Source organism: Lonchura striata, chromosome 6 (assembly GCF_046129695.1).
Source record: "Lonchura striata isolate bLonStr1 chromosome 6, bLonStr1.mat, whole genome shotgun sequence".
In the NCBI taxonomy this organism is placed as follows: Eukaryota; Metazoa; Chordata; class Aves; order Passeriformes; family Estrildidae; genus Lonchura; species Lonchura striata.
In genome coordinates, this window is record NC_134608.1 from 21,945,751 (window position 1) to 21,967,799 (window position 22,049).

A 22,049-nucleotide genomic window follows, 5' to 3' on the forward strand; every position below is an offset into this window, starting at 1 on the left:
TTAGAATGTAATAGATGCTTCTGATATCAGACAAATAGAAAAGTGATCACGTGAGATCTAGTATATACAGTACTTATTCTCACCCTTTGCTGCTTTAAGCTTTGTTTGCTTGCAAATGAATTGATGAGAGCACGTTGCAGCATGTCTAATGTGGAAGCCAGGAAGTTATTTTGGTGCAGGAGGTGGAGGGGGAAGTGTGTGCTCAATTACTTGTTTTGAAATTATTTTCACCAATATTTCAGTCTCTCTGCTGCATGACAGCCCAGTTACCTTTTGGTAAGGGAATGCAGGTACTAGTGTGTAGAAAAGGCTCAAAATTCACCTTTTTATTGTTATTAATATGTGCAAATCAGAGAACCCCTGTGGTTACACTGGGGTACTTTCTGGCAGATTTGTGCGAATCTTTTCTCTGTGAAGAAAGTAACATTTTTTATTATTGAAATGCTCAGGAGCCAACTGGGTTATTATGATTTTCTTAAGTATCAAGCAAAACGATTAACTTTACCTTTTTGAAATAATTCATAATTGCATAGGTGCAAAATTATGTAGTGTGACAAAGTATTTTGTAAAGGGCTGAATGAGCCTGTTCTGAAAATCATGGAATTGAAGTGTGTGGATTTTCTGTGGTGTGTTTCTGAAGATGTTTACATTTGAATGCATAACATAAACTTAGGTCCAACATAGTATTAAAAACAAACACAAGGAAAAGATTCAGTTTTTCTATGTTATGGATGGCAGTTTATTTCAGTAGAGCAAGTTCTTCATTAAATTGTCACTTAATAGTATAATCTTATTCCGCATCATAACTAGAAAACTGCAAGTGACAAAACAAATTTAAAGAGCAGAGCAGAATTTTGAAAAGGTTTGAATTTCAGCTCTCTCTGATGGCAGGTAAATTCCTTGGAATTTATTAGAGCTATGCATTGATATGAATGATTCCAAGAAAACCTAATGTTCACTCACTGTTGAAACACAGAAGGGTGAAAAGGGGCAGACTTTGCTAGTACTGATTTCCAGGAAATAGTTTCATGGGTTTTGTCTTTGTTTAAAATATATCCACCTCAGCTTTTCCTGGAAACCACTGTTGTGTAGCACATCCTCTCTGAAACATTACTGGTCTGTTTTAGGCATTGGTAAATAGCAAGATTAACAATTTTCAATTACCCTGGAATCAATTTGTGAATACCCAAATTAATGCGTTGTCTGGTCATAAAATATGGTTGATTCTGCAAAATGCTTCCAGGATTTTACAGGCAGGATGAAAATAACTTTTACCTTTCTTCCAGTCTGATTTGCCTTTTGATTACCTTACATGTTTTATGTTTGGGGGTGACTCTAAATGGGGGTGGTAACTCTCTAATATACTGCTTCATGCTCTGTTGCTTGCCCAGCTAGAATGTGTTTCCAGCATGTGAGGTTTTCAAACACATATTCACAAGAGTTCAGCTGTAGGAATATAGAGGCAATAAACTGGAGTTGTTTTAGCATCTGTGTAACTCATCAGGGGCCTCCTGATGATACAAAGGCTACCCACAGTTATTGCTCCACTTTCTTGACTCGCGTAACAGTGAGATTAAACTAGTCTTTCTGCTTCCTTTTTAGAAGCCTAGAATTTGTTGAAATTGTCTGCTGGCTTTCTGTTCAGAGTCAGTTACGTGTTATTAGAGAGCACATTATGTGAATTGAAGATAAGCCCTGCTGGTGCTTATTTGTTAGCATAGGTGCAATACTGTGAAAACTTGGCTCTAAAGAAGTAGCATAATCACTGCATTTGCATGTCCCTGTGCCCTGAGCTAAAGACTACAGAGCTCTCATTATGACCTTCCCTTGTTGCAATATTAATTTAGAGTATGATGAAATAATGGATTCCCAAATCACCTATGCCAAGGTATTGCACCCCAAGGGAGAATTTTATTCTTCCCTTGACTAGCAGTGCTTTTCATTGAAATTGCTGTGCTTTTCAGGCTTCTAGGAGACCCCTAGTACTTCAGTTTCTTCATCAGGCGTCCCCTCAATATGGGATGTTATAGGCTGAAATTGACAGGAATAGAGCTGTTTAGGATTTTTTAGCTCCATAAATGCAAAAAACTTGCTGCTTTTGCTCCCTCTTTTGGGTACGGTGTTGCAGTTGTTTGTCTGTTTGCTCAGAAGATTGCTCAAAGGAGCATTTCCTAGAATATTTTTCCTCTGAATGAAATTGTTTAATCTCAGACTGATATTTTAGGGACCCTTACAGCTAGGAAGAGTGCTGGATCTGAAATAAGATGAGAACTTGATAGAAAAATAACAAGATCTGAAGGCAGTTTAAAGGTGATAGTGGTTGCTTCCAGCTCTAGGACACTGTTGCAGCAGAGCACTGTGGCTGCATGTGTCAAAAATTTGAAATAACAGAATGTGCTAAGTTAGAAGGCACTCGCAGGGATGTTGAATTCCAGCTCTTAGACTTGCATAGGACATCCAAAGAGTCACACCATGTGCCTAAGAGGGTTCCAGACTTCTCAGTCTCTATCTGGCTTGGTGCTGTCTGTGACCACTTCCCCTTGGGAGCCTCTTCCAGTGCCCTATGGGTGAACACTCTCTAGGTGAAAGGTATGGATTGATAGAGTTCATCCCTCCCTTCCTCCCCAAGTATTTATTTTTTATGGTTCAAAGATTGAAAACACTAAATTAGCATGATAATTCAAGTGGTCTTTTTGTTGTACTATCTGTTCTTCATCTGGAATGCCACACTGTAGAAGGATGGAGGAGGTAAACAAACAAACAAACCAGCAGACCATCTGCTCCTGTATGCCAGCTCCAAATGAGGGCTCTGAAACTCCAAAAGACAGTACCAGTTTATAAAGGCACAATATCCTTACCCTTTATTTTTTACATTCTCAGATGTGTGGGTTGTGAGAACCCCTCAGTGGGGTAAGGATCACTGAGGAAAGAGACAATTTGTTTTTGCATTATGCCAAAATAACACTTCCTGCTTGCCCTATGCCAAGGAACTTTCTCATGAGACCTATCTGAGGGTGGTTTGTTGGCAGGAGCAGTACATGTATAGATAACAAAGGAATTGATAGTGTGCTGATACCTACACTTAAAGCCCTTTACTACAATCCTACGACTTGATACTCCAAAAAACTAAAGCTCGTGTCCCATATTAAACCTTAATTCCCTTACCCATAATTTGTTCCTTGAATTCTTGTTGACTTTTAAAACATATTTTTTCTTTGTCATAATCCAGTAGATTCAGAGAACTTCTCTACCTCACAGTAACTTCAAACTTAGTTCTAATGCTGGCTTTTAAGATCATGCTTGTGTTACATATACTGGTGGTGCTAGCCTGTTGCGGATGATTGTCCTTATGTCACCAGTTGAGCTTGTTACTGTTCTGGCTTTGTCAGCTTGGGTTTCAAAAGAAAACTCATCTGATGAGTAATCTGAAGTGGGATTGGGCTGTATCAACCCAGGCATACCTGCTTGACTTGGTGTAATGACTCATTTCCAGCCTCCCCATACTAGCCAAGAACCTTGGCTAAAATACCAGTTGTTTCTTGGCTAACATAGGTGGTGTGCTTGGCTAACTGTTGCAAAATTGAACTCTTGTGTGTAGATGGTTAAGAGGAGTTGAAAATACTTAGCAGCATCACAGTAGATTATAATTAGACTAACAAATCTCTCAGTTTAATGTGCCAGGGTTTCTTTTTGGTCTCACTTCCCCTACCCCCTCTACAAGTAACATAGCAGAGGGTTTGAAACAATTGTAGGTAATTATTTTGATTTTGTGTCATGAATTGGGACAGGAACATGGAAGAAACAATTGCCCTTCTGTGCATCTTAGGACTTAGAAATTTTATTCCCACTGTCTGTCTTTGAGAAAGGACATACTTGTGATTCTCTGAAAGAGTGATTGCTAGCTAAATTTGAGTTGTTTTTCCATAGCTGAAATTATGGAAATTAATATCTTTGTGCCTTTTCGACACGGGCAGATCAGAAGTGGGTTTAGGTGCAGCTGTATCTGCTTAGAAGTTGTCACGTTTGGGCTTGGTCTTTTCTGTGCAGCTGCTGGTAGGAGGATGCAAAGGTGTGGTCCTAAATGTTCCTTTACTGCAAACTGCAAGGACAATGTTGTTAAATCATTAAAATAGGAAGGTAATGAAAAAAGTACTCCTCCTGCAGGAAAGCATTGTAAGTAAGAACTTCTAAGTGCCTGTTTGTGTTTTTATTAAAAATCTGTCATGAATGCTCCCAGTTTTGTTTCAGTGGTACAAATGTCTGACATGATAGTATTTGGTGAGATACTCTGCCTTTCTTATATTGTCACCAAAAATAAAATTCCCATCACAATGTTTGCATTTTTCTTGTGAAAAACAGGAAGAAATGCTTGGCTGGTTCATACCTTTGTAATAAATTCTGCTTTTTCCTTCTGTAAATGATTAAAAAGGTGGTGATTTTTTTTTCCCCAACAGAAGCAAATGAATTATGCATTCTTATCTCTACTAAATGTCAAACTTTCTTTAATTAAATAGTAAAAAGGAAATCTTGTGACTTTGGGGCAAGAAAAAAATGTAGAGTGCTCAGATGTCCTTGCTGCTACTGTTAGTTTGACATTCTTGTGTTATCCATTCAAGGCAGTCACTTACCTTTCCTGGAAAACATTGGAAGGGAAGCTAAAATTCAGGAAAGGCTCATTCATAAAAATCATGTGGGACTTCAGTGTTGATAAGCTGTGCACAGAGAGGTACCATAATGCAGTTTATTAGTTTCTATTGAAAACAAAAAATTGTGGAAGGTTCTAATTGTAATGTGTAAAATAATGCTAGTGGTGCTATATTAAATGCATTCATTATGCACAGAATAAAATATGATAGAGCATCTTAGTTTTCAAAGTCTTTGTGTATTCAGTACAGCAATGCTTAGTGCGAAAAAGCCATTTCATGACCCCATGCTCTGCTTAACTCAAAGGCTAACTATACTTCTCTTGCAAAGATTATATACCCACAATTTAATGAAGGGGGTTATTTTATGTTTGGTGGTTTTTTGAGTTTTTTCATTACACCAGAATGACAGAAAATAATTATTCCTGCTACTCTTATTTTACTGTCACATATACATTCCTTTTACTTAGAGTGCTTTTGATGTGTTTCAGGACTTTGTCCCATTGTACCAGGACTTTGAAAATTTCTACAACAGAAACCTCTACATGCGCATTCGGGACAGCTGGAACCGTCCAATCTGCAGTGTGCCAGGGGCCAAAGTGGACATGATGGAGAGAGTTTCCCATGACTATAACTGGACATTCACGTGAGTCAAAATTGAAGAAAACACTTGCAAGACCTGTTTTGAAATATAGGGTCTCTAAGAGCAAGTTACAGGCTGTGAGGTTAAAGGAGCAGTGAATTATGAGCTTTATTATGAAAGTTTTTGCTTTCTAGCAGCTTGAATCAATGAATTTTGCTCTTCTGAACTGCATTTAGCCACCAAAGTGATGATTTGTATATAATCTTTTGGCTGCTTTACTGTATTAATATTTCCTGGGCATACACCTTTAATAAAATTAATACCTTTGTGCATGATGACAAGTGCCTGGTGTGGATACATTGGATTGCACTGCTGCTTGTGACTTGGTCTTGATTTAGAAGAAGTTCTGCCACTTGAAGTGAATGCTGCTGTCTGAACTGAATTTAACATAATTGTTTTGAGTCAGAACTGAAGTAGCCTGTAGAAACAAAATGAAAAATACAATAAAGCATTTTTACAAATTGGAAATGACATATCACAGGTTTGATGTGAAGAGGTTTGCAGCATAGTACTTGGTGAAACTAGTTATGTCTCTTCTTGGGTTTCAAGGGCAAAAGAATTAAAATGGATTCTTTTCTGCTAAACTGCTTCCCTATTCTCCTTGTCACGTATTGTTAGCACAGAAGTGCCAAATGTGTTTCCTTTCTGAGGTTAGAGGATATCCCGCTTGAGGCACTGCCAAGTTAATTGATCTAGAGATGTCATTTTGTAATTGAAAGAAAAATTGTATGTTTCTGGGATGGAGGGAGAAACATATAAGAGCAACAGATGGTTTGAGAAGCCTCAAGCAGTTTCATGTGTGATAGCAAATTCACCTGTAAATGGAAACTCTTCTGGGAATTAATTTGAGATTGTAAAATAGAGAGAGAATCTTTTTAACTGATTGTTGTAGTTTGATGATGAGAGGCAGTACTGAAATAATTTAATGTCTGGCTCTATTGAGTTTTAATATTTCAGTGTATAGTCTAGGAAAGTGAAATAAAAATCTTCTGGCGTAAATAATGTTTAAAATTTTGGGTGCCCTAACTTGTGCTGTTTTTAAAACACAGATACACAGGGAGAGTGATAAAAGACATCATAAATATGGGTTCCTACAACTACCTTGGGTTTGCACAGAAGACTGGGGCTTGCCAAGAAGCAGCTGCTGAAGTTCTGTCCCAGTATGGAGCTGGGGTGTGCAGCACTAGGCAGGAAATGGGTAAGTTGAGGATGATAATATGTTCCCTGAATGTTTATTTCAAAGTCTGTATCTTATTACAGGTCTTTAAAATATTAGTTGTTTCAGCATTGAACTTTAGTCTAACTGATAAAGCTTTTACTTCAGTGAAGACAAATTTACTTCCTGGATTTAGTTTATGTTGCACAGCAGTTGTCTTACTTATGTGTTCATGTATGGGGTTTTTTTCAGTGCTCCCCTATGGTCCTTTAAATAAAGCACAGCTTAGTTGGTGGAAATTCTCTTTGTAGAATTTAGCAATAGTGAAAGCTTTTCCTTACTCTTGAGTTTCCCATTTGTTTTATGTGCAGGAAACTTGGACAAGCATGAGGAGCTGGAAAAGCTAGTTGCCCGGTTTCTAGGTGTGGAATCTGCAATGGCATATGGAATGGGATTTGCAACCAACTCTATGAACATTCCTGCTTTAGTTGGCAAGGTATGGCTTAAGTCATGGACAAAAGCTCACCTAACAAAGATTCTAGTGGTTCATTTTTTGAAAAGCTACTTGTTTGCATTTGTTTGTTCTCAGTGGCAGCCCCTGCAGATATTCTCTGTGTTGAAACTGTAGGTCACAGTTTGTAGTATGCACCTCTAACCATTGCAAAAGTCTCTTGGGGAAGCAGCATCCATGAGACCAGTAGCAGCCCAGAGCTTTCTCTTGAAAGAAAGCCTGGCATGTTAAGGCTTGCTTCCTCAGGCTACTCCTTGGTGTGTGAAATGGTGGCTGATTAACAGACTGATTGGCTGAAGGTATTTTGGTGCTTTTGAAACGCTAAGAACCAACTGTGTCAGCTACACAGATAAGCTGAATTGCATGTTGCTACATAGAGAATTTATTATCTTTGAGTGACAGCTAAAAATCTTTCCTTTGAAGAAGTAGAAAGGTTGTTTGAGGGAAATAAAGTTAACTGTAAACCATGTATGCATAAAAACAGTAGACAATTAGTCTGAGTGTCCAGTATCTCCAACAGTGCTATCTTAGTTATTAGAAAATTAAATAAAAGTGAAATTTTTCTTTGCCTCTTCTGATGCAAAATACACATTCTCTTAGCTCCTCCTTAGAGTAAGATAGTGCAAGTACTGGAGCAGGTCTTTTTTTTTTGGCACATGATTCACTGTCAGCCTAATACTGCTAGTCTATTGGAATTCTTTGCCCCTGTGTAGTGAATTGTTTTCCTTTAATTTATTTATTTTTTCACTTCCTGAGATTACTTCCTTAATCTTACATATGTGATATCTACAGATGATAAATTTGCTGCTTTGTTCTTCCTGGCAACTTTTCTTCCTGGTGATTGATTCTCTTTTTCCTGCACGTTTGTTTTTGTTTGTTTTTTTTTAAGGAAGTAGCATGGTCTACATAATATGCCTTTTCTTTTGGTCTGTTAAGTTTGAAATATCAAATGCTTTGCATATTAAAAAAAAACGTTTGGGTCTGATGCTAGAGAGAAATTCAGTGCTCCAAATCTAATCTTTCTTGAGTCAAATACTTCTGCAGTGCTATGAATCTGAGCAACATATGTTACTTCTGAAATATCTTTTACCTGCATTTTTTGCTCTTTGTTTTTCCATATCTCTCCTGTTTTATGTTCAGCGGAAAAATGTTTCATGATTTCTGCGAGACCTTTCAGATTCAGTACACGCTGTCAGGTACATTTAAGCAGATTGCTCATTGTCACTACAAATTACTCATTCCTACAAATTTACTCAATCTTTTTTTTTGTGTGAAGCCCACTGTATATCTTCAATGATATGAGAGAATACCCTTATGAGAATACCCTTGAGATACTTTACTCAGATCCTGAGTTTTCACCTTTGAACTTCAACAGCTTTTACAACCATTGAGAGAGTCTGAACAGTAAATTTCAAGGCGTGTAACATACCTTTTTTATGCTGCTCACGTTAGTAAGCCAACTCTTGTCATAAATGGGTACAGCAATCCCTACTGGGTTAGTCATGAAGATACGTAGTTTCTTGGGCACTTGAAATAAAGTACTAAGAATCTTTTGCCTCATAACAATACAAGTGCCCTTATACTCAAGTGAATACTCCAAACAGAAATTGTGCTCTGGTAAAGAAGAGCGTGCTTGTAAAATGAACCATTTTGCAGTTCAGAATGTTCATTAAATTTTTTTTTTTTTTGCTGTCTGCAGTTGCTTATCACTGCGTTTGATTTCTTCATTGTCTGCAAATAAAGACACATAAATCCTGAATTTTGGCACCACCCAGTACACAATTAATTGCATGTGCACTACCTGTTTGGTAGTGCTTTGATAGTCCTCAGTAAAGGAAAGGGTTTTTTTTTTTTTTTAATGACTGTCTCTTTTTGCGTGTCTTACTTATATTTTCAACTGTAAATCTGCTTGGAACACAAGATATCTTCCAAGTTAATAGTATTTGGGCTCCTGGATTGCTACTTAATTAGCTAAAAACAAGCTACTGAGTATAGTTGCTCACATATACTGGACCACCTGTTCTTTTTCAGCTCTGTGGAATCCTGAAGCACATAGTTTATGTTCCTACTGATTTGTCTTTCAATAACAACATACACAGTCTGACTAGATCCATGTCTATGCCATAATTTGATCAGTATTAGTCAGCAAAAGGAATTCAAAAGCTTCATCATTATTTAGTTTATCTTTATTCACTATGCCTTGTTAACAGCAGCCTCTACTAAGCAGGTGCTGAAAATAAGTATAGTTGATGTAAACTGAAAGTTGTACTTCAGCAGTTAAAGTTAAAAGACGCAATTAAAGCATCACTAAAATCACGTCTTTCTGCATCTGGTGGTTTTCAGCAGCAGAGACCCTCTGTTTGCAGCCAAGCTGTCATGTGCCTGATATAGTCACTGCCAAGTATGTTGAGTCTAGACCACAGATAATGTGATTTTGAGGGTTACGTAGTCAGAAGTTGCTAGACCATTTGAGGCTAAGCTAGACTCTCAAACTTGCCTGCTTTGGATTAACTATCATTACTATAGTCAGTATAACTAGGTAATAACACCATTCTGTACTGCCTTTAGCACAAAGCTTTTCATCATAGCTCTGGATGGAGAGAGACTAGACAACTGAGTTAGAACAATGATGCTTGAAGGATATTTTTTTGTTATAAGAAAGCACATTAATTTCCACATACAGGTGAATTGTAAAATTAAGTGCTTAGGACTGAATTACACAATTCATGTACGTAGCACTCCAGTAAAATGTGTCATTCACTTCAATTGGTCTTGCAGGATGTGGTGGTAAGCCTGAACTTCCCTGACATATTTTTCTAGAGCCCAAGTAATGTTATCTCCAGTTCCTGTTAGCCTTGTCCTGGATGCTTTCTCAAATGTAAATTTGCTGATAAATGCAAATGAAATCTTATAACTGTAGTAGTATAGTATCACCCAGTTTTACCTAGAATCATCAGTGATTGCTGTACTGTGCCAGTGCTTCTTTCTAGTGGCAATCAGTACTAGACTAGTTAGTACTTCTTCAGTTTCAAATTAATTTATTTCTAATTGAATGTCCTGTTAGCAGAGGGTGAAAAGAGGCTGCTGCTGCTCATTAGTTTGTTAAATCTACTTTCTCCACCAAAAGCTCATCCTTGTTTATATGGAAAATATTTGCCTTTTTCTAGGCAATTAATATTTCTTTTTTTTTTTTTTTAATCTATCACTTTTTGTGCTTTCTACTATTCAAGAAGGAAACTAGTACTGGATTATTATTTTTTGATACAGTACTGTTTAACAGCAATGTCCTCTGATGTATACATACTCTGTCTGATATCGTGGTTCCAAACAGCAAACACTAGTTGGAAATTTCCAGCTAGTAGGAAGTTTCTAGTAGGAAATTTAATATGCCAAAGTCTATGAAACATGTAGTGTGAATGTTTGTAGCAGCAGTATTAACACATGACATTTGTTGCAGTTTCTGGGAAAAACCAGTCTCTAGCTTTCTCAGAATCTAGAATGTTTCTACATGCATTGCAGTTCTAGTGTAGACTCTCATTTGTTCTGGAGAAACTACTCCTGTTGTCTGTGACACTCCTTGTATAACTACAGTCAATGCTTTTCACAGTCCTTTCTAGTAATTGCCGTTGCAGAGAAGAAATCCTTTGATTCCTCCCTCCATCAGCTGTTATTAGAGAAGCATGGAATGAGCATGTTTCAGTTTTAGATCTTCAGCATCTTGACACACTTTCTAGATTTTTAACTGAGCAAAGTCACTTCTAAAGTTGCAGCACGTTTGCATAGTAACTGTAGTGGGCCAAGGTTATTTAGAGATATTGTCGCTTCCTTATATATTAATCCCCCAATATACATACATTCCTGTAGTCCACAGTGATAATGCTGTGACTGAATGTTTAGCATATCAGTTATTGATCTGCAATCATCACTGCTCTCAAAACATACTTATCCTGTTTTAATGTTTGTCCAAGGATTTATCTTCTGGGGTTTTTTTTGCAAAAGCATATTAATTCAGTATCATGTTTAATGACTTCAGAAAACTTAGCCAGTTCACCATGCAATTCTGGTTTTCCACTTTCTCTCTCTTGTATATTACCTCCATCTGCACATGGGTTTAGTCAGTGGTTACCTCCTTATGAAAACAATAGTGCAGCATTGATAAGGCCTTTAACCTAGGTCTTCAGTGTCCTGTTTCTTAGCAGCACTGTCAGCTTGCTGACTGAACTGTGGAAGCTGCTCTGCTACCTGTTTTACCTGATCGCATAGGAGGATGAGTACTCATCAACAACATGAGTTATTCAGGCAGATTCAGCTGTAGGACTCCTAGGAAAAATGAAACTTGAGTGTTTGTTTCAGTTAAGAGCAGTTCTGTATTTTTATTTGACATCCTAAGGCTGCAAATTGGATTTTAGCAAGTCGTGCCTGGACTAGCTGGAATTTGCAAGTAGTTGGAGTTGCCTGCATTTATGTTGGATTTTTTTTTCTTAAATGATCTTGAAGCACTTCAGAGCTGAAAGGTGTTGTTACATGCTTGGTTGTGAAGCATAACCTTTCCAATATATTCCTCTTTCTCCTTCTAATTCAGGGGTGTCTGATTCTGAGTGATGAGCTGAATCATGCATCACTAGTGCTTGGAGCAAGACTGTCAGGAGCAACTATTCGAATCTTTAAGCACAACAGTAAGTATCAGGTGGTGGACTCTGCTTTTCTGCAGATGCTATAGATCAGATGCAATATTTTCTATCTTCTAATAGCTGAAAATCCAATTTCATGCAAGGAAATAAATTGCTACTTATGTAAAAGGTCAGAAGACTGCTGCTACTGGAAGTTGAATCATCCTGAGTCAGATTTTTTTAATGTGTTTAGTCCCAAATAATAACACATTTATCCTGAAGCTGTTCTGGCCTACATCTTCTGCATGTGGAGGAGAACATGCTACCCTTTGGCAAGTCTAGGGACACTGGTGTTTTAACATGGTTTCTTATTCTACTATCCTTGGGTAGCTCAGCATGATTAGACTAGTCCAACAGTATGTAACATAATGATGCATTCTTATAGGGGTCTAAGTTACAATTTGGGGGATAAGGAAGTTTAATTTTAGAACTAGATGCTAACATGCTTGTACAGTAACAAAAGCTTATGATTGCAGATGTCCTAGCTAAACTTGACAGTCATAAATTTGTACAATGTAGTACTAAAAGAATTTTTGGGACACGAAGCATAGGTTAAGGTAAATGAATTACTTGATTTAAGTATTTGTTTCCAAAATACACAGATTTTTTAATTTCCTAGTTTCATCTTCTTCCAAAGGAGGTATTTTTAATAACTTTCATGTTAAAACTACCTAGGATTTCCTTCTCTTACTCTTGATGAAAGAAGCATGTGGTTGTTCTTGATTAGTAAGAACTACCTTAATTCTTCAGGTACTCCTAATACTCTTTATAGTGTTAGTTTCTGAGATCACGATGACTCTTGATTTCTTTGAAGTGTATAGTGATAACAGCAAAACTTGGACGACTGTAATTATTTTTCTTTCTTTGTCCTACTTGATAGTGTGGATTCTCTCTTCTGTGCTTACTGTTTCTTTTGTGTTCACTCTTTCTTGTTTTCTGTCATTTGAATAATTTGTTTTACAAAACAGTAGAGCATTTGATAACATTCATTTTTTCTTTTTAATTATTTTAAATTTTGGTTGCTGGGTAAGATCACAAAAGCTTCAACTTCTTGCATTTGTATGGACATACTTCTGAACATTGCATCAGTTGCAGAATTTCAGAGAACATTGGCAACAAACATAGTTCTGGCTATGAGGAGAAGGACTAAGAAGCTGCTGTGATGAAAAATAGATGATTTGTTGGAATGGCTACAATAGATGATTTATAGGAATGTGCTTTCCCCTGGATATTCTAGAAACATTTTAGATAGTGGGTTTTTGTGGAAGAGAATGTAGTGGCAAATTAGAATCAAGGCAAAATGTAAATAATGGTCTTGGCCTGTCAAGATGATGTTCAGTTCATATATCTGTACGTGTTCTCAGTCCTACTCTTGTTATACTCTATGCTGCCTTTTTAATGTGATTTTCTTGAGATGTTAATGGCTTCATTCACAGTCAGATTTTTAGAAAATTGGGGGGCAGGGAATGAAAGCTTCCCCTGAAATCCTTGTTCAATGTTTTTATTTATATCCTGCCTTAATTTGTAGTTTGTCCTTTTTATTAAGCTCAGACTCAAGTTCCCCTCCTTAAAAAATTAGAGTAGAAGTTTATTTTCCATATTTTCCTTTGACTGCACTAACTTTGTCTTTCCTTCGTTGAGAGACCTGTTAGAGACAGGGACTACACTGCAGATTTCTTTATCATTGACTTTCTCAATGTAGGCAGTCTTTTAACAGTACATTAACTGACCTACTTTGCTGTTTAGGTTTTAGTCTAGATCTAATTCACAAGCTCCTCTTGCTGCTACAACTGCACTAGTCTACCAGTTCTCTTTCCATGATTAATTTGTTTTCTTTTTCATGCCCTAATGTTTATATCTATCTCTTGCTCAGCACTTGGCTTTTATGCTTTGATTAATCCCATCTTCACTCCTTTCCTTGGAGGTTTTTTTTTTTCAGGCTTGATTCCACGTGTATGTATTTGTTCACATTAAGTAGATCTCTAAGGATCACATTAAGTGTTTAAAACCAAAGCTTGTAAGATTTCAGAATAAGTTTCTACTAACAGTTTCATCTGTCTGGTTTCTGATATGCTGAACATTGTCCTTTTTCCTGCACTGGTGATTCTCTTTTTTTCCTTTTCTCCTTTGGTTTAGAAGCTTCCTGTTCCCACTTCCAATCCCTTCAATTTTAAACAAAGAAGTAAAAAAGTACACTTGCCCTGCTTATTTTCCTGCACTTTGGTCTATCTTCTACTTATCTTTAATTGATTATCCTTGAACTTATTTTATTCTGAATTATTTCTATCTGCAAGGACATTTTTACTACTAAATTCCCTTCTCTTTTCATCAGAATGAGATACCTTACTTTTTTAATTCCCCCCTCCCCCCACCCCCACTTTCTTTCTATGTGCCTAATGCTTTAACTTGTGTTTTTAGTTTAGAATGATGAAATTCTTCCTTGGAGTTCATACAGTCACCTATTCCCTTCAGTCTCATCCATGGGCCTGTAGGTAGATGAAGCCTGTGCTTACTGAGTTGTATATGGTCTGTCCTCCATGCTGGAGCAATTTATGCCTGTTGCTGTCTTTAGTCATGTCAAAGTTCAAGCTAGTAGCCGTTTTTAACAGTAATTTCTGGTGCAGATATGCAAAGCCTGGAGAAGCTGCTCAAAGATGCTATTGTGCATGGGCAACCTCGTACACGGAGGCCCTGGAAAAAAATTCTTATCTTGGTGGAAGGAATATACAGGTACAAACTATTCTTTATATTCCTAAGACCCTCCACGTGAGATCTAAATGCTTAGTGCTTGGATATCTTTGCCAAATCAAATTACGAGTATTGTCACTTCATAGTTATTTCATTAGTCTCATCTGTTGATTACATTACACTGTGTATGTCTCACATCCTGGGCTCTCTGTTGCTAGAACTGTAGCTGCACCAGGTGTTATCACAATGTTTTCCACATCCTGATTATATTGTAGAGATTAATTAATCAAAACTGATTACTTATATCAGAGCTGAGGTCTTAAGTTGCTTGTCCATTCCATTCAATTCCATTCCATTCTTTCTGTGCTTACTGGATTATGCTAGTGCGATTGGAATTGCACAAATTTAATATTTTTGCTAACAGTGAGTAGAAGCAGTAGGCATAGCTGTGTTAGGCATTCAAATCCTAGTGACTTTCAGTACAAAATGTAGTGTTTTGGAGTGTTACTAAAGAAAGCCTAGTCAGTTCTTAGAAACATCAGGTAAGTAGTTGTTAAATCAGAATACTGACATTAGGGTGGAATTAAAACTGAGATAATTTTATAAATGAATTATCACTGAACACATTCCTGTGCCCTAGCTTCCTGTTGCTGCTACTGTTAGTCTGTGTGTCAGCATCCCATGGATGCTGAGCAGGTATAAAGGAGAGATCTGGGCCCCAGGTGCAAGGAGGAGATGTGCATCTCTGCAGACTGTGATGGGTCTAGCAAATTTTAAGTGTTTGTAATTACTGAAAGAGTGAAGAAATGAAAGGTTAGTGATTTTAGTCTCTATTAGGTGGTCCCAACAATTAAATCAACTTATACTGAATTTTTGTTTCTCAACAGTATGGAGGGATCCATAGTCCGTTTGCCTGAAGTCATTGCCCTTAAGAAGAAGTACAAATCCTATCTGTACCTTGATGAAGCTCATAGTATAGGTGCCCTGGGTCCCAGTGGCCGGGGTGTAGTGGATTATTTTGGACTCGATCCTGAAGATGTGGATGTTATGATGGGAACATTCACAAAAAGCTTTGGAGCTGCAGGAGGATACATTGGGGGCAAGAAGGTAAAAAGCTGAGAATGTCATGGCTGTTGGTAAAGTCCATTTCAGGCAGGTGGTGGAATTCTTCATTAATCATTTCAAATTTAATCTACTCCTGAAGTACCCTATTGTCCATTTGTTTCATAATTTTACATGTTAATACTGTGAAAGTCTACAGTGAAGAGCCTAGTCTAGTAAAATATCTCATAATTATGTAGCTCTCACATGGTTGGTGATGATCTGAGATTGCACAATGTACAGTAGTGATGTAATATCTTTATAGAAAGGGATAGGAGTCAGGAAGCCGGGATTTCTTGATGTTACTTTTAATGAGACTTGAAGGAAAAATGCAAAAAGTTTAAGTTTTTTACCTAAGAGGAAAATCCTCTTAGGTTCATCTGGTAGAATTGATTTCCCCCAGGTGCAAGCAGTTTGTTTTCTGAAAAGACACTTCTTCCCTTTTTCTTTTTTGGCTGGTTGATTGCTTTGGTTTTTGTTTGGCATTTTATTTGTTTGAGGTTTTGGGGTTTTTGGGGGTATTTTTTTGGTTACTGTCTCTTTCTATTGGAAAGTACAGCTAGAAAGTGTTGCACTTGCCAAACATCTAATTCTCAGAAGGATGGTGTAGACAATGCTCTGTGTCACCTTTCTCATATCATAAAATATCTGATCTCACAAATCAGGCTTCTTCAGCTTTACTGGAGGGTTATATAAGCTTTATTGTACCATTTTCTTACCAGGATAATAATTTTTATGTATTAATTGTGATAATTACTTCCACCCATAAATGGAGGTGGAACTTGGAGATATTCCTTGTAGGGTGTTTATTACAGTGAGATTAAAATTACTTCAACAACTTCCCCAGAAAAAAAAAAATTATATAAGTCTTTTTCCAAAGGCAGTGAGCTAGTGGTATTGACTCCATGGCATAAGGTAAAGCAGCTAAGAGGCCTTTGCACCTGTTTTAGCTACTGATTGAGGGATTGCTTCATGGATAAGAGGCCCTAAATCTTCTTACCTAGTTTATTTCAAAGTCCCTTTGCAACTTCCTTTCCTTCAACTCTGACCCTAGGCAGACAGTACAGAACACTTCCAGAGGTTTTTATAATACATTTGCAGCTTCTGATAGCTACAGAGCTGCCATTATTCATTTTATAGTAGCAAAGGACAGAATCTCTCCTGGCATTCGGACTGATGTTTCTAATATTTTAGCATGGTTTTGTTACAGTTAACAGCCTAGATGTGAGCTGTGTTGGTCCTTTGTTCCTATATGAGCTGCTTTTGCCCTCTAAGAGATGTGTTGAAGTGGGAAATGCAGAAGGATTATTCATTCTCAAATGACACCTACTGCTTTATTTATATTGTGCTGATGAACGAGAGAGATTTTGTAACCTGTTCCTTTGTTTAGTGGTTTTGGTGGGGGAAAAAGTATATTGATCATGATCTATAAACACCTATAAATCCTGCTCCCCACTATTTCATTTTCTTTATAGTTGTACTGTTGTAATAAACACTTTTGAAACTCACCCTGGGCACAGGTCAAGTATTGCTAACATAATGCAAACCCTTGTTGCAATGCACTGTTGATGGTATTAGCTAAACAAGTCTGTCATAGACATTTGTCTCTGACCAACACGTTCTTGTACTGTGACATTATTATGAGTTGTCATGTCCCTGCTGTTTCTTGTACTGTAAAATTAATTAATGAGATACTTGTTCTCTTATGGGGCATTCTGAAAGAGGTTTTTTCATGGTGCCCCGTTTTATTGTGATTGAAGATATGACAGCAGCATTTCTCTGAGTGTTGGGAAGGCTATGTTTGATACCTCTTGTTGTGTGTTTTTCTAGGAATTGATTGATTACCTCAGGACATACTCTCACAGTGCTGCGTATGCAACATCAATGTCACCTCCTGTTGTGGAGCAAATCATCACCTCCGTGAAGTGCATTATGGGTGAAGATGGTACAACTATTGGTGAGTCTTTCTAGCAGTAAACATGTAGAAAGGGGAAGCAAGAAACAGCCTCTATCACTTTGACAGATAACACATTCAGTGGACACTTTCATAATTACCTGTTAGTAATTCTGCAGTTGGAATTTCTGGGTCAGTAAACCAGTTTACAATTCTGCTTGGCAGATCAGCCTAATAACAGCATAAAGACTTTTCAGCTAGAGGTAAGTCATCTTAGTCTTGTCTAAGACACACTGTTTTCTTGTACCGATTTTTGTTTTCTGTCAAGCTATTCTAGCTACCTTCTTTTTCTTTCCATTGTTTGTCCTTTGTTATTTGCCCCACTTTAAAAATTGTTTCAGAGTGCTTTGCTGTTGTGTCTTTTACAGTTGTGTGCTGGTTTATTGCAGAGACAGTACTTTCAATTTTCATCTCAACTAAAGTGAATGTGTAAATGTTTCTGAGATCCCTTTTTACTTGGGGAGCTGGAGGCATTTTTCAAAATCAGTGAACTTAATGGAGTAGAAGAAATTTAGCATATTTGTCTTTATTGTCTTAGTTTTCCTGTTTCATTATAGATGTAAAAAAGGTAAAAATTTTACTACTCTCTGGGCATTCAAAGTCATAATGACAGATTCTTGTGTCCTATTTGCCTATGAGTAGCAGCCTCCTTCAGTTACAGCATGAATTAAGTAGCCCTTTAAGCTGCCTTGAAGCTGAAATGGTACAGTTTGCATGTAGGTTACTTTTCCCTCTTCACAGGTTGTGAGCAGCTCACACAGGATGCTGATGTAGTTTGTTGAGGATCATTAAATGCTAACAGATTTAGTTTGGAGGCTCTTAGAATTCTAACTGCAGATGGATATTGAATTCTTGGAGCTTGAGGCATCTGGCCACGAGGTGGTGGTGGTGTATGCTGAAGAAATGAACTGGCTTTTGAACATGCATCATCGGACCAACCAACCTGTTTGATAACTTAGAGTGAAAAAACTCACTGGAGATATGACTTGAGAATTTTCCTGTTATAACAGTTTTCATTTAGTTTGCTTATATTATCTGAGAACAGACTTAAGTGCCAGCAGTTGGTATTGGTGGTTACTCAGTAGAGACATCATCAGTGAGGCAAGTACAGCTGGGCAGCAGCCTGTGTCTGTGCTAGCTTTGAGTGCTACCAAGTGGTCCATGTGAGAGACCTGTACCAAGATATAGGAGGTGACTCCCTGCTCTCAAGTACAGGTATTAAGCAAGCTTCACACTGCACAAAAAGTGTTGATTTGCTGTAGTCTTAAAAGTAATTGTTTGAGGTTTTTATAGCTGGTGAATTACCAACAATCTGTGGTCTGCTTAGGCATTGCTTGTTTTGGGTTTCTTCCGCTATCTATTCTGCTTAATGAAGCGGGAAGCAAGGAATGTGTAACTGATTTCTGTTTACAGTATTTAAACTCAGGCATTTTTACCTCTTTCTGAAGCTACTGTGTGGAATTTGTTCAAGCCAGGAGAATAGAAGTAACTTCCACACTGTTCTCCTGTCGTGCCAGCAAGATCTATTCAAGTTGAAAGGCAAACCAGATTAGGAACCAATATGGCTAAAAAATAAACTCATGTTGCTTAAAATGCATGTTGAGCTACATCCTGCTAATTTGGTGCCAAGAAGTACCGGAATTCCTAGGCATTTTAACAAGAAAACGAGTGGTTTTGGTGTTTGATAGGTGTCTTGTTTCCAAGAAGTCTCTGTATGTCCACTTTCTGGATAAGCTGCATAAGTGATGGTTGTAACAGCTGGACAGTCACAACCCTGTCAAATCTCAAAGGATTTCTCTGCTGCAGGTCTTGTGAAAGTGTTACTGGCTTTTTAAGCATCTAGGTAAACTTTGAGTTAAGACAAGCACCTCATAGGATGATTTCTGCATAAAAGTGCTTTTCTATTTATTTTTTGCAGTGTGTTGTTTCCCAGTCATGCATTTTTAAAATTGCCTTCAGGCTTTAGAGATAATATTTTTCTTTGTTTAAGGGCTTTGACTGAAAAACTTCTGATTGGAGTCTGTGGAATTACAAGTGGGGCTCTGGAGGACCACTGCCTGCAGTGCCTGGTTTGACCACTGCCTGGTTTGACTATGAATAAATAAGGAGTAGATGAGTGCTGGTAATAGTTAACTGTGAAAGACAAGTGGAGAAATAGTGTTAAATGGGGTCACTGGCAAGCACCTCTGAATTGACTGTGTACTACAAAAATTTCGTTGCTTTTAAGTTAGTCAAGCTGAATGAATTGGTAAAGGAAACTGAGATAGGGCAATGGTTTTACAACAGCACAGGATTTGGAGCTGGAATATGAACAGTAGATGGCTAGCTCCCAACCTTATGTTTTGGACCACAGCTAAATAATTTAATAGCTTCAAGAGTGCTTTCTTGAAAAGAGCCTTTGTGGCTTCTTTGTCTGCCTGCTTCTGTTTACCACATGCTATTTGTAAAACCTTCTGTCCTCCATGTCTTCAAATCTTTGTGGAAATTGTCATGTCAGATTGAGATAGTCTGTAGCTGAGGAATAAGTAATAGGAACCAAGTAGTTTTTGAAGATGAAAGGGTTTTTGTAAATAATTTTGCAAGAATATGTTAATGGTCTAGGTTATTTCTAAATCTAAAGAAGCATCTGAAGACTCTAAACTCACAATATAAGGTGTTGTAATTACTAAAACTTTACATAACTAAAAAAGCGAATGTCTCAGATTTTTTCAGCAAGTTGCCAGTGACTAAATAGGATATTGGTAGGAGGCAGCACAGACAAAATTCAGATGTTATAAAAAAACTTTTCTTTGAGAATGTTAGATGTGCTTATGTGTAAATGTGCTGCCTTAGTTGGCACAGTAATTTTCTTGTGTCTTGATTTCTATTCAAATTAATCTGTTAATTCTTTGTAAGGTGAATGCATGTAAGTGACTAGCAGACTTCAGTCACCCTGAAGACAGTTACAGCAGTATAATTATATACAAATATATTGCTTGTTCCTTCATCAAGATTGTAAAAACTATGCTAACAGCTAAAGCAATGGCAGAGCCACCTTACAGGTTCTTAGTAGTGGCACTTCCAGTACTGCAGCTCCTCTACATTACCAGAGCAATGTCTTATTTTACTTTGCATTACTTGTCTTATACTGTAATTGGCTAGAAGACCATCACGGGTTCTTAAACAAAACACACTTGATCTGTGATCCCTTTGAGAATTTCTTCAAAGGAGCAGTCAACCTCAAGAGTGACTATTACATATAGACATATAGGACTCTCTTCAGAGAACTCAGGTGATAATGTATATGAATATCTTGTATGCCATCACATTTGGCTTTAATATATATATAATAGGGCAAGGTGAGCAAGATAGAGAAGTCTTCTTTCTACAAAAACGAACTTTTGGAACTGTTTTCCAATTCAAAGTCTCAATGGTTTAATGAGAAAGTGTTGCAGATACTTGTCAGCAGTTTAGTGAATGTTGCTCTTGCTATGTTCAGCCACAAAATGAATGAATGTCAAATAGTTTTGTAGATAAAGGAGCTTTTTAAACAATTATAATAAAAAGACACAATAATCAGACTTTTCAAGGTCATAGTATACATACATAAAGATGACAAATTGATTCTTGGAATGGCGTTCTGGAAAGCTGTAGCATAGAGCCACTTGATTCTTGCTGTTATTTAAATGGACTGTAGGGAAAATGAGACAGCTTGGTTCTTGTCATGGTAAATGAGACATTGTTATGATTTATGATGTTAAGTACTTGACCTCTCTTGGTGAATTTTTCAGCATCAATGATTTGGTTTGAGTTAAAAGCTAGATTTTTTGCTGCTACAGTTTCACTAGGACTAGGAATCCAGCTGACTCCTTTATGTTATTTACATAAGAGCCAGTGATGCATCCTGTATAGCTGGAGTTCTCTTAGCCTTGTAGCTGTTCAGGACCCACCCTATTTGTTGCCCCGATAACATTGCTGGGGGCAAGTGGAAGAAAATCGTAAATAACCCAGGAGAGATACAGGCAAATCAAAACATGCAAGTGAAACCAGTCTAGGGACTGGTTAACCACCTTCAGAGGTGAAACTTAGTTTGCTCTCCTATTGAAAACTGAAGATGAGCCTTAAATCCAGGTGTGTTTTAAGTTTCAGCTAAAGTTGGCAATACTAATGGCTTGTAAAAGAGATGAACTATTGCTTTCCACAGACCTTAACTCAGTAGTAGTAATTATAACTCTTGACATTTGTAACAAGTTTGACTGACTTCCATGGGAGTTTTGAGAGGCAAATATCCCACACCTAATAACACAGCAATACATAGCATGTTCAGAATAAGTAGTGGATAGATCTTGCCCTAGATGGCTCTTAAATTTTGACTGAATGTTGTCTTGAGCACTGTATAGAAATGAAGGATTATTATCTAGCATGGTTCAATTGAGATAGCAGTTGCATTGGCCATCCCAGCTGCTAAACTATTGGAAACAAATAACTGCTCTTTGAAGTCTGGTCAGTCAGTTAGCAGCACAGAGTCACATATTGGTGTTTGTCTCAGCACCTCAGTTATAAAGAGTCAGTAATTAATTCCATCTCATCAGTGAAAATAGTTTTTTAATTTTTTTTTTAAATTTCTACTCTTGCCATTGCTATGTGCAACAATATTGAGTGAGTTAAATCGGAGAAGGCAGTTAAATCAATTATAACCAGAAG

At 37.3% G+C, this 22,049-nt stretch overlaps 1 protein-coding gene across 1 annotated transcript in view; it reads left to right on the forward strand.

Annotated features, from left to right (window-relative positions):
* The window catches only part of SPTLC2 (serine palmitoyltransferase long chain base subunit 2), a 77,943-nt gene that overhangs the window by 13,443 nt on the left and 42,451 nt on the right, over window positions 1-22,049 (forward strand). The window contains exons 3-9 of the mRNA XM_021542830.2: window positions 5,135-5,289; window positions 6,336-6,484; window positions 6,814-6,938; window positions 11,536-11,629; window positions 14,248-14,353; window positions 15,199-15,418; window positions 17,243-17,369. Of these exons, the coding sequence (XP_021398505.1) occupies window positions 5,135-5,289; window positions 6,336-6,484; window positions 6,814-6,938; window positions 11,536-11,629; window positions 14,248-14,353; window positions 15,199-15,418; window positions 17,243-17,369 (976 nt within the window). The remainder of the gene's footprint in view (window positions 1-5,134; window positions 5,290-6,335; window positions 6,485-6,813; window positions 6,939-11,535; window positions 11,630-14,247; window positions 14,354-15,198; window positions 15,419-17,242; window positions 17,370-22,049) is intronic.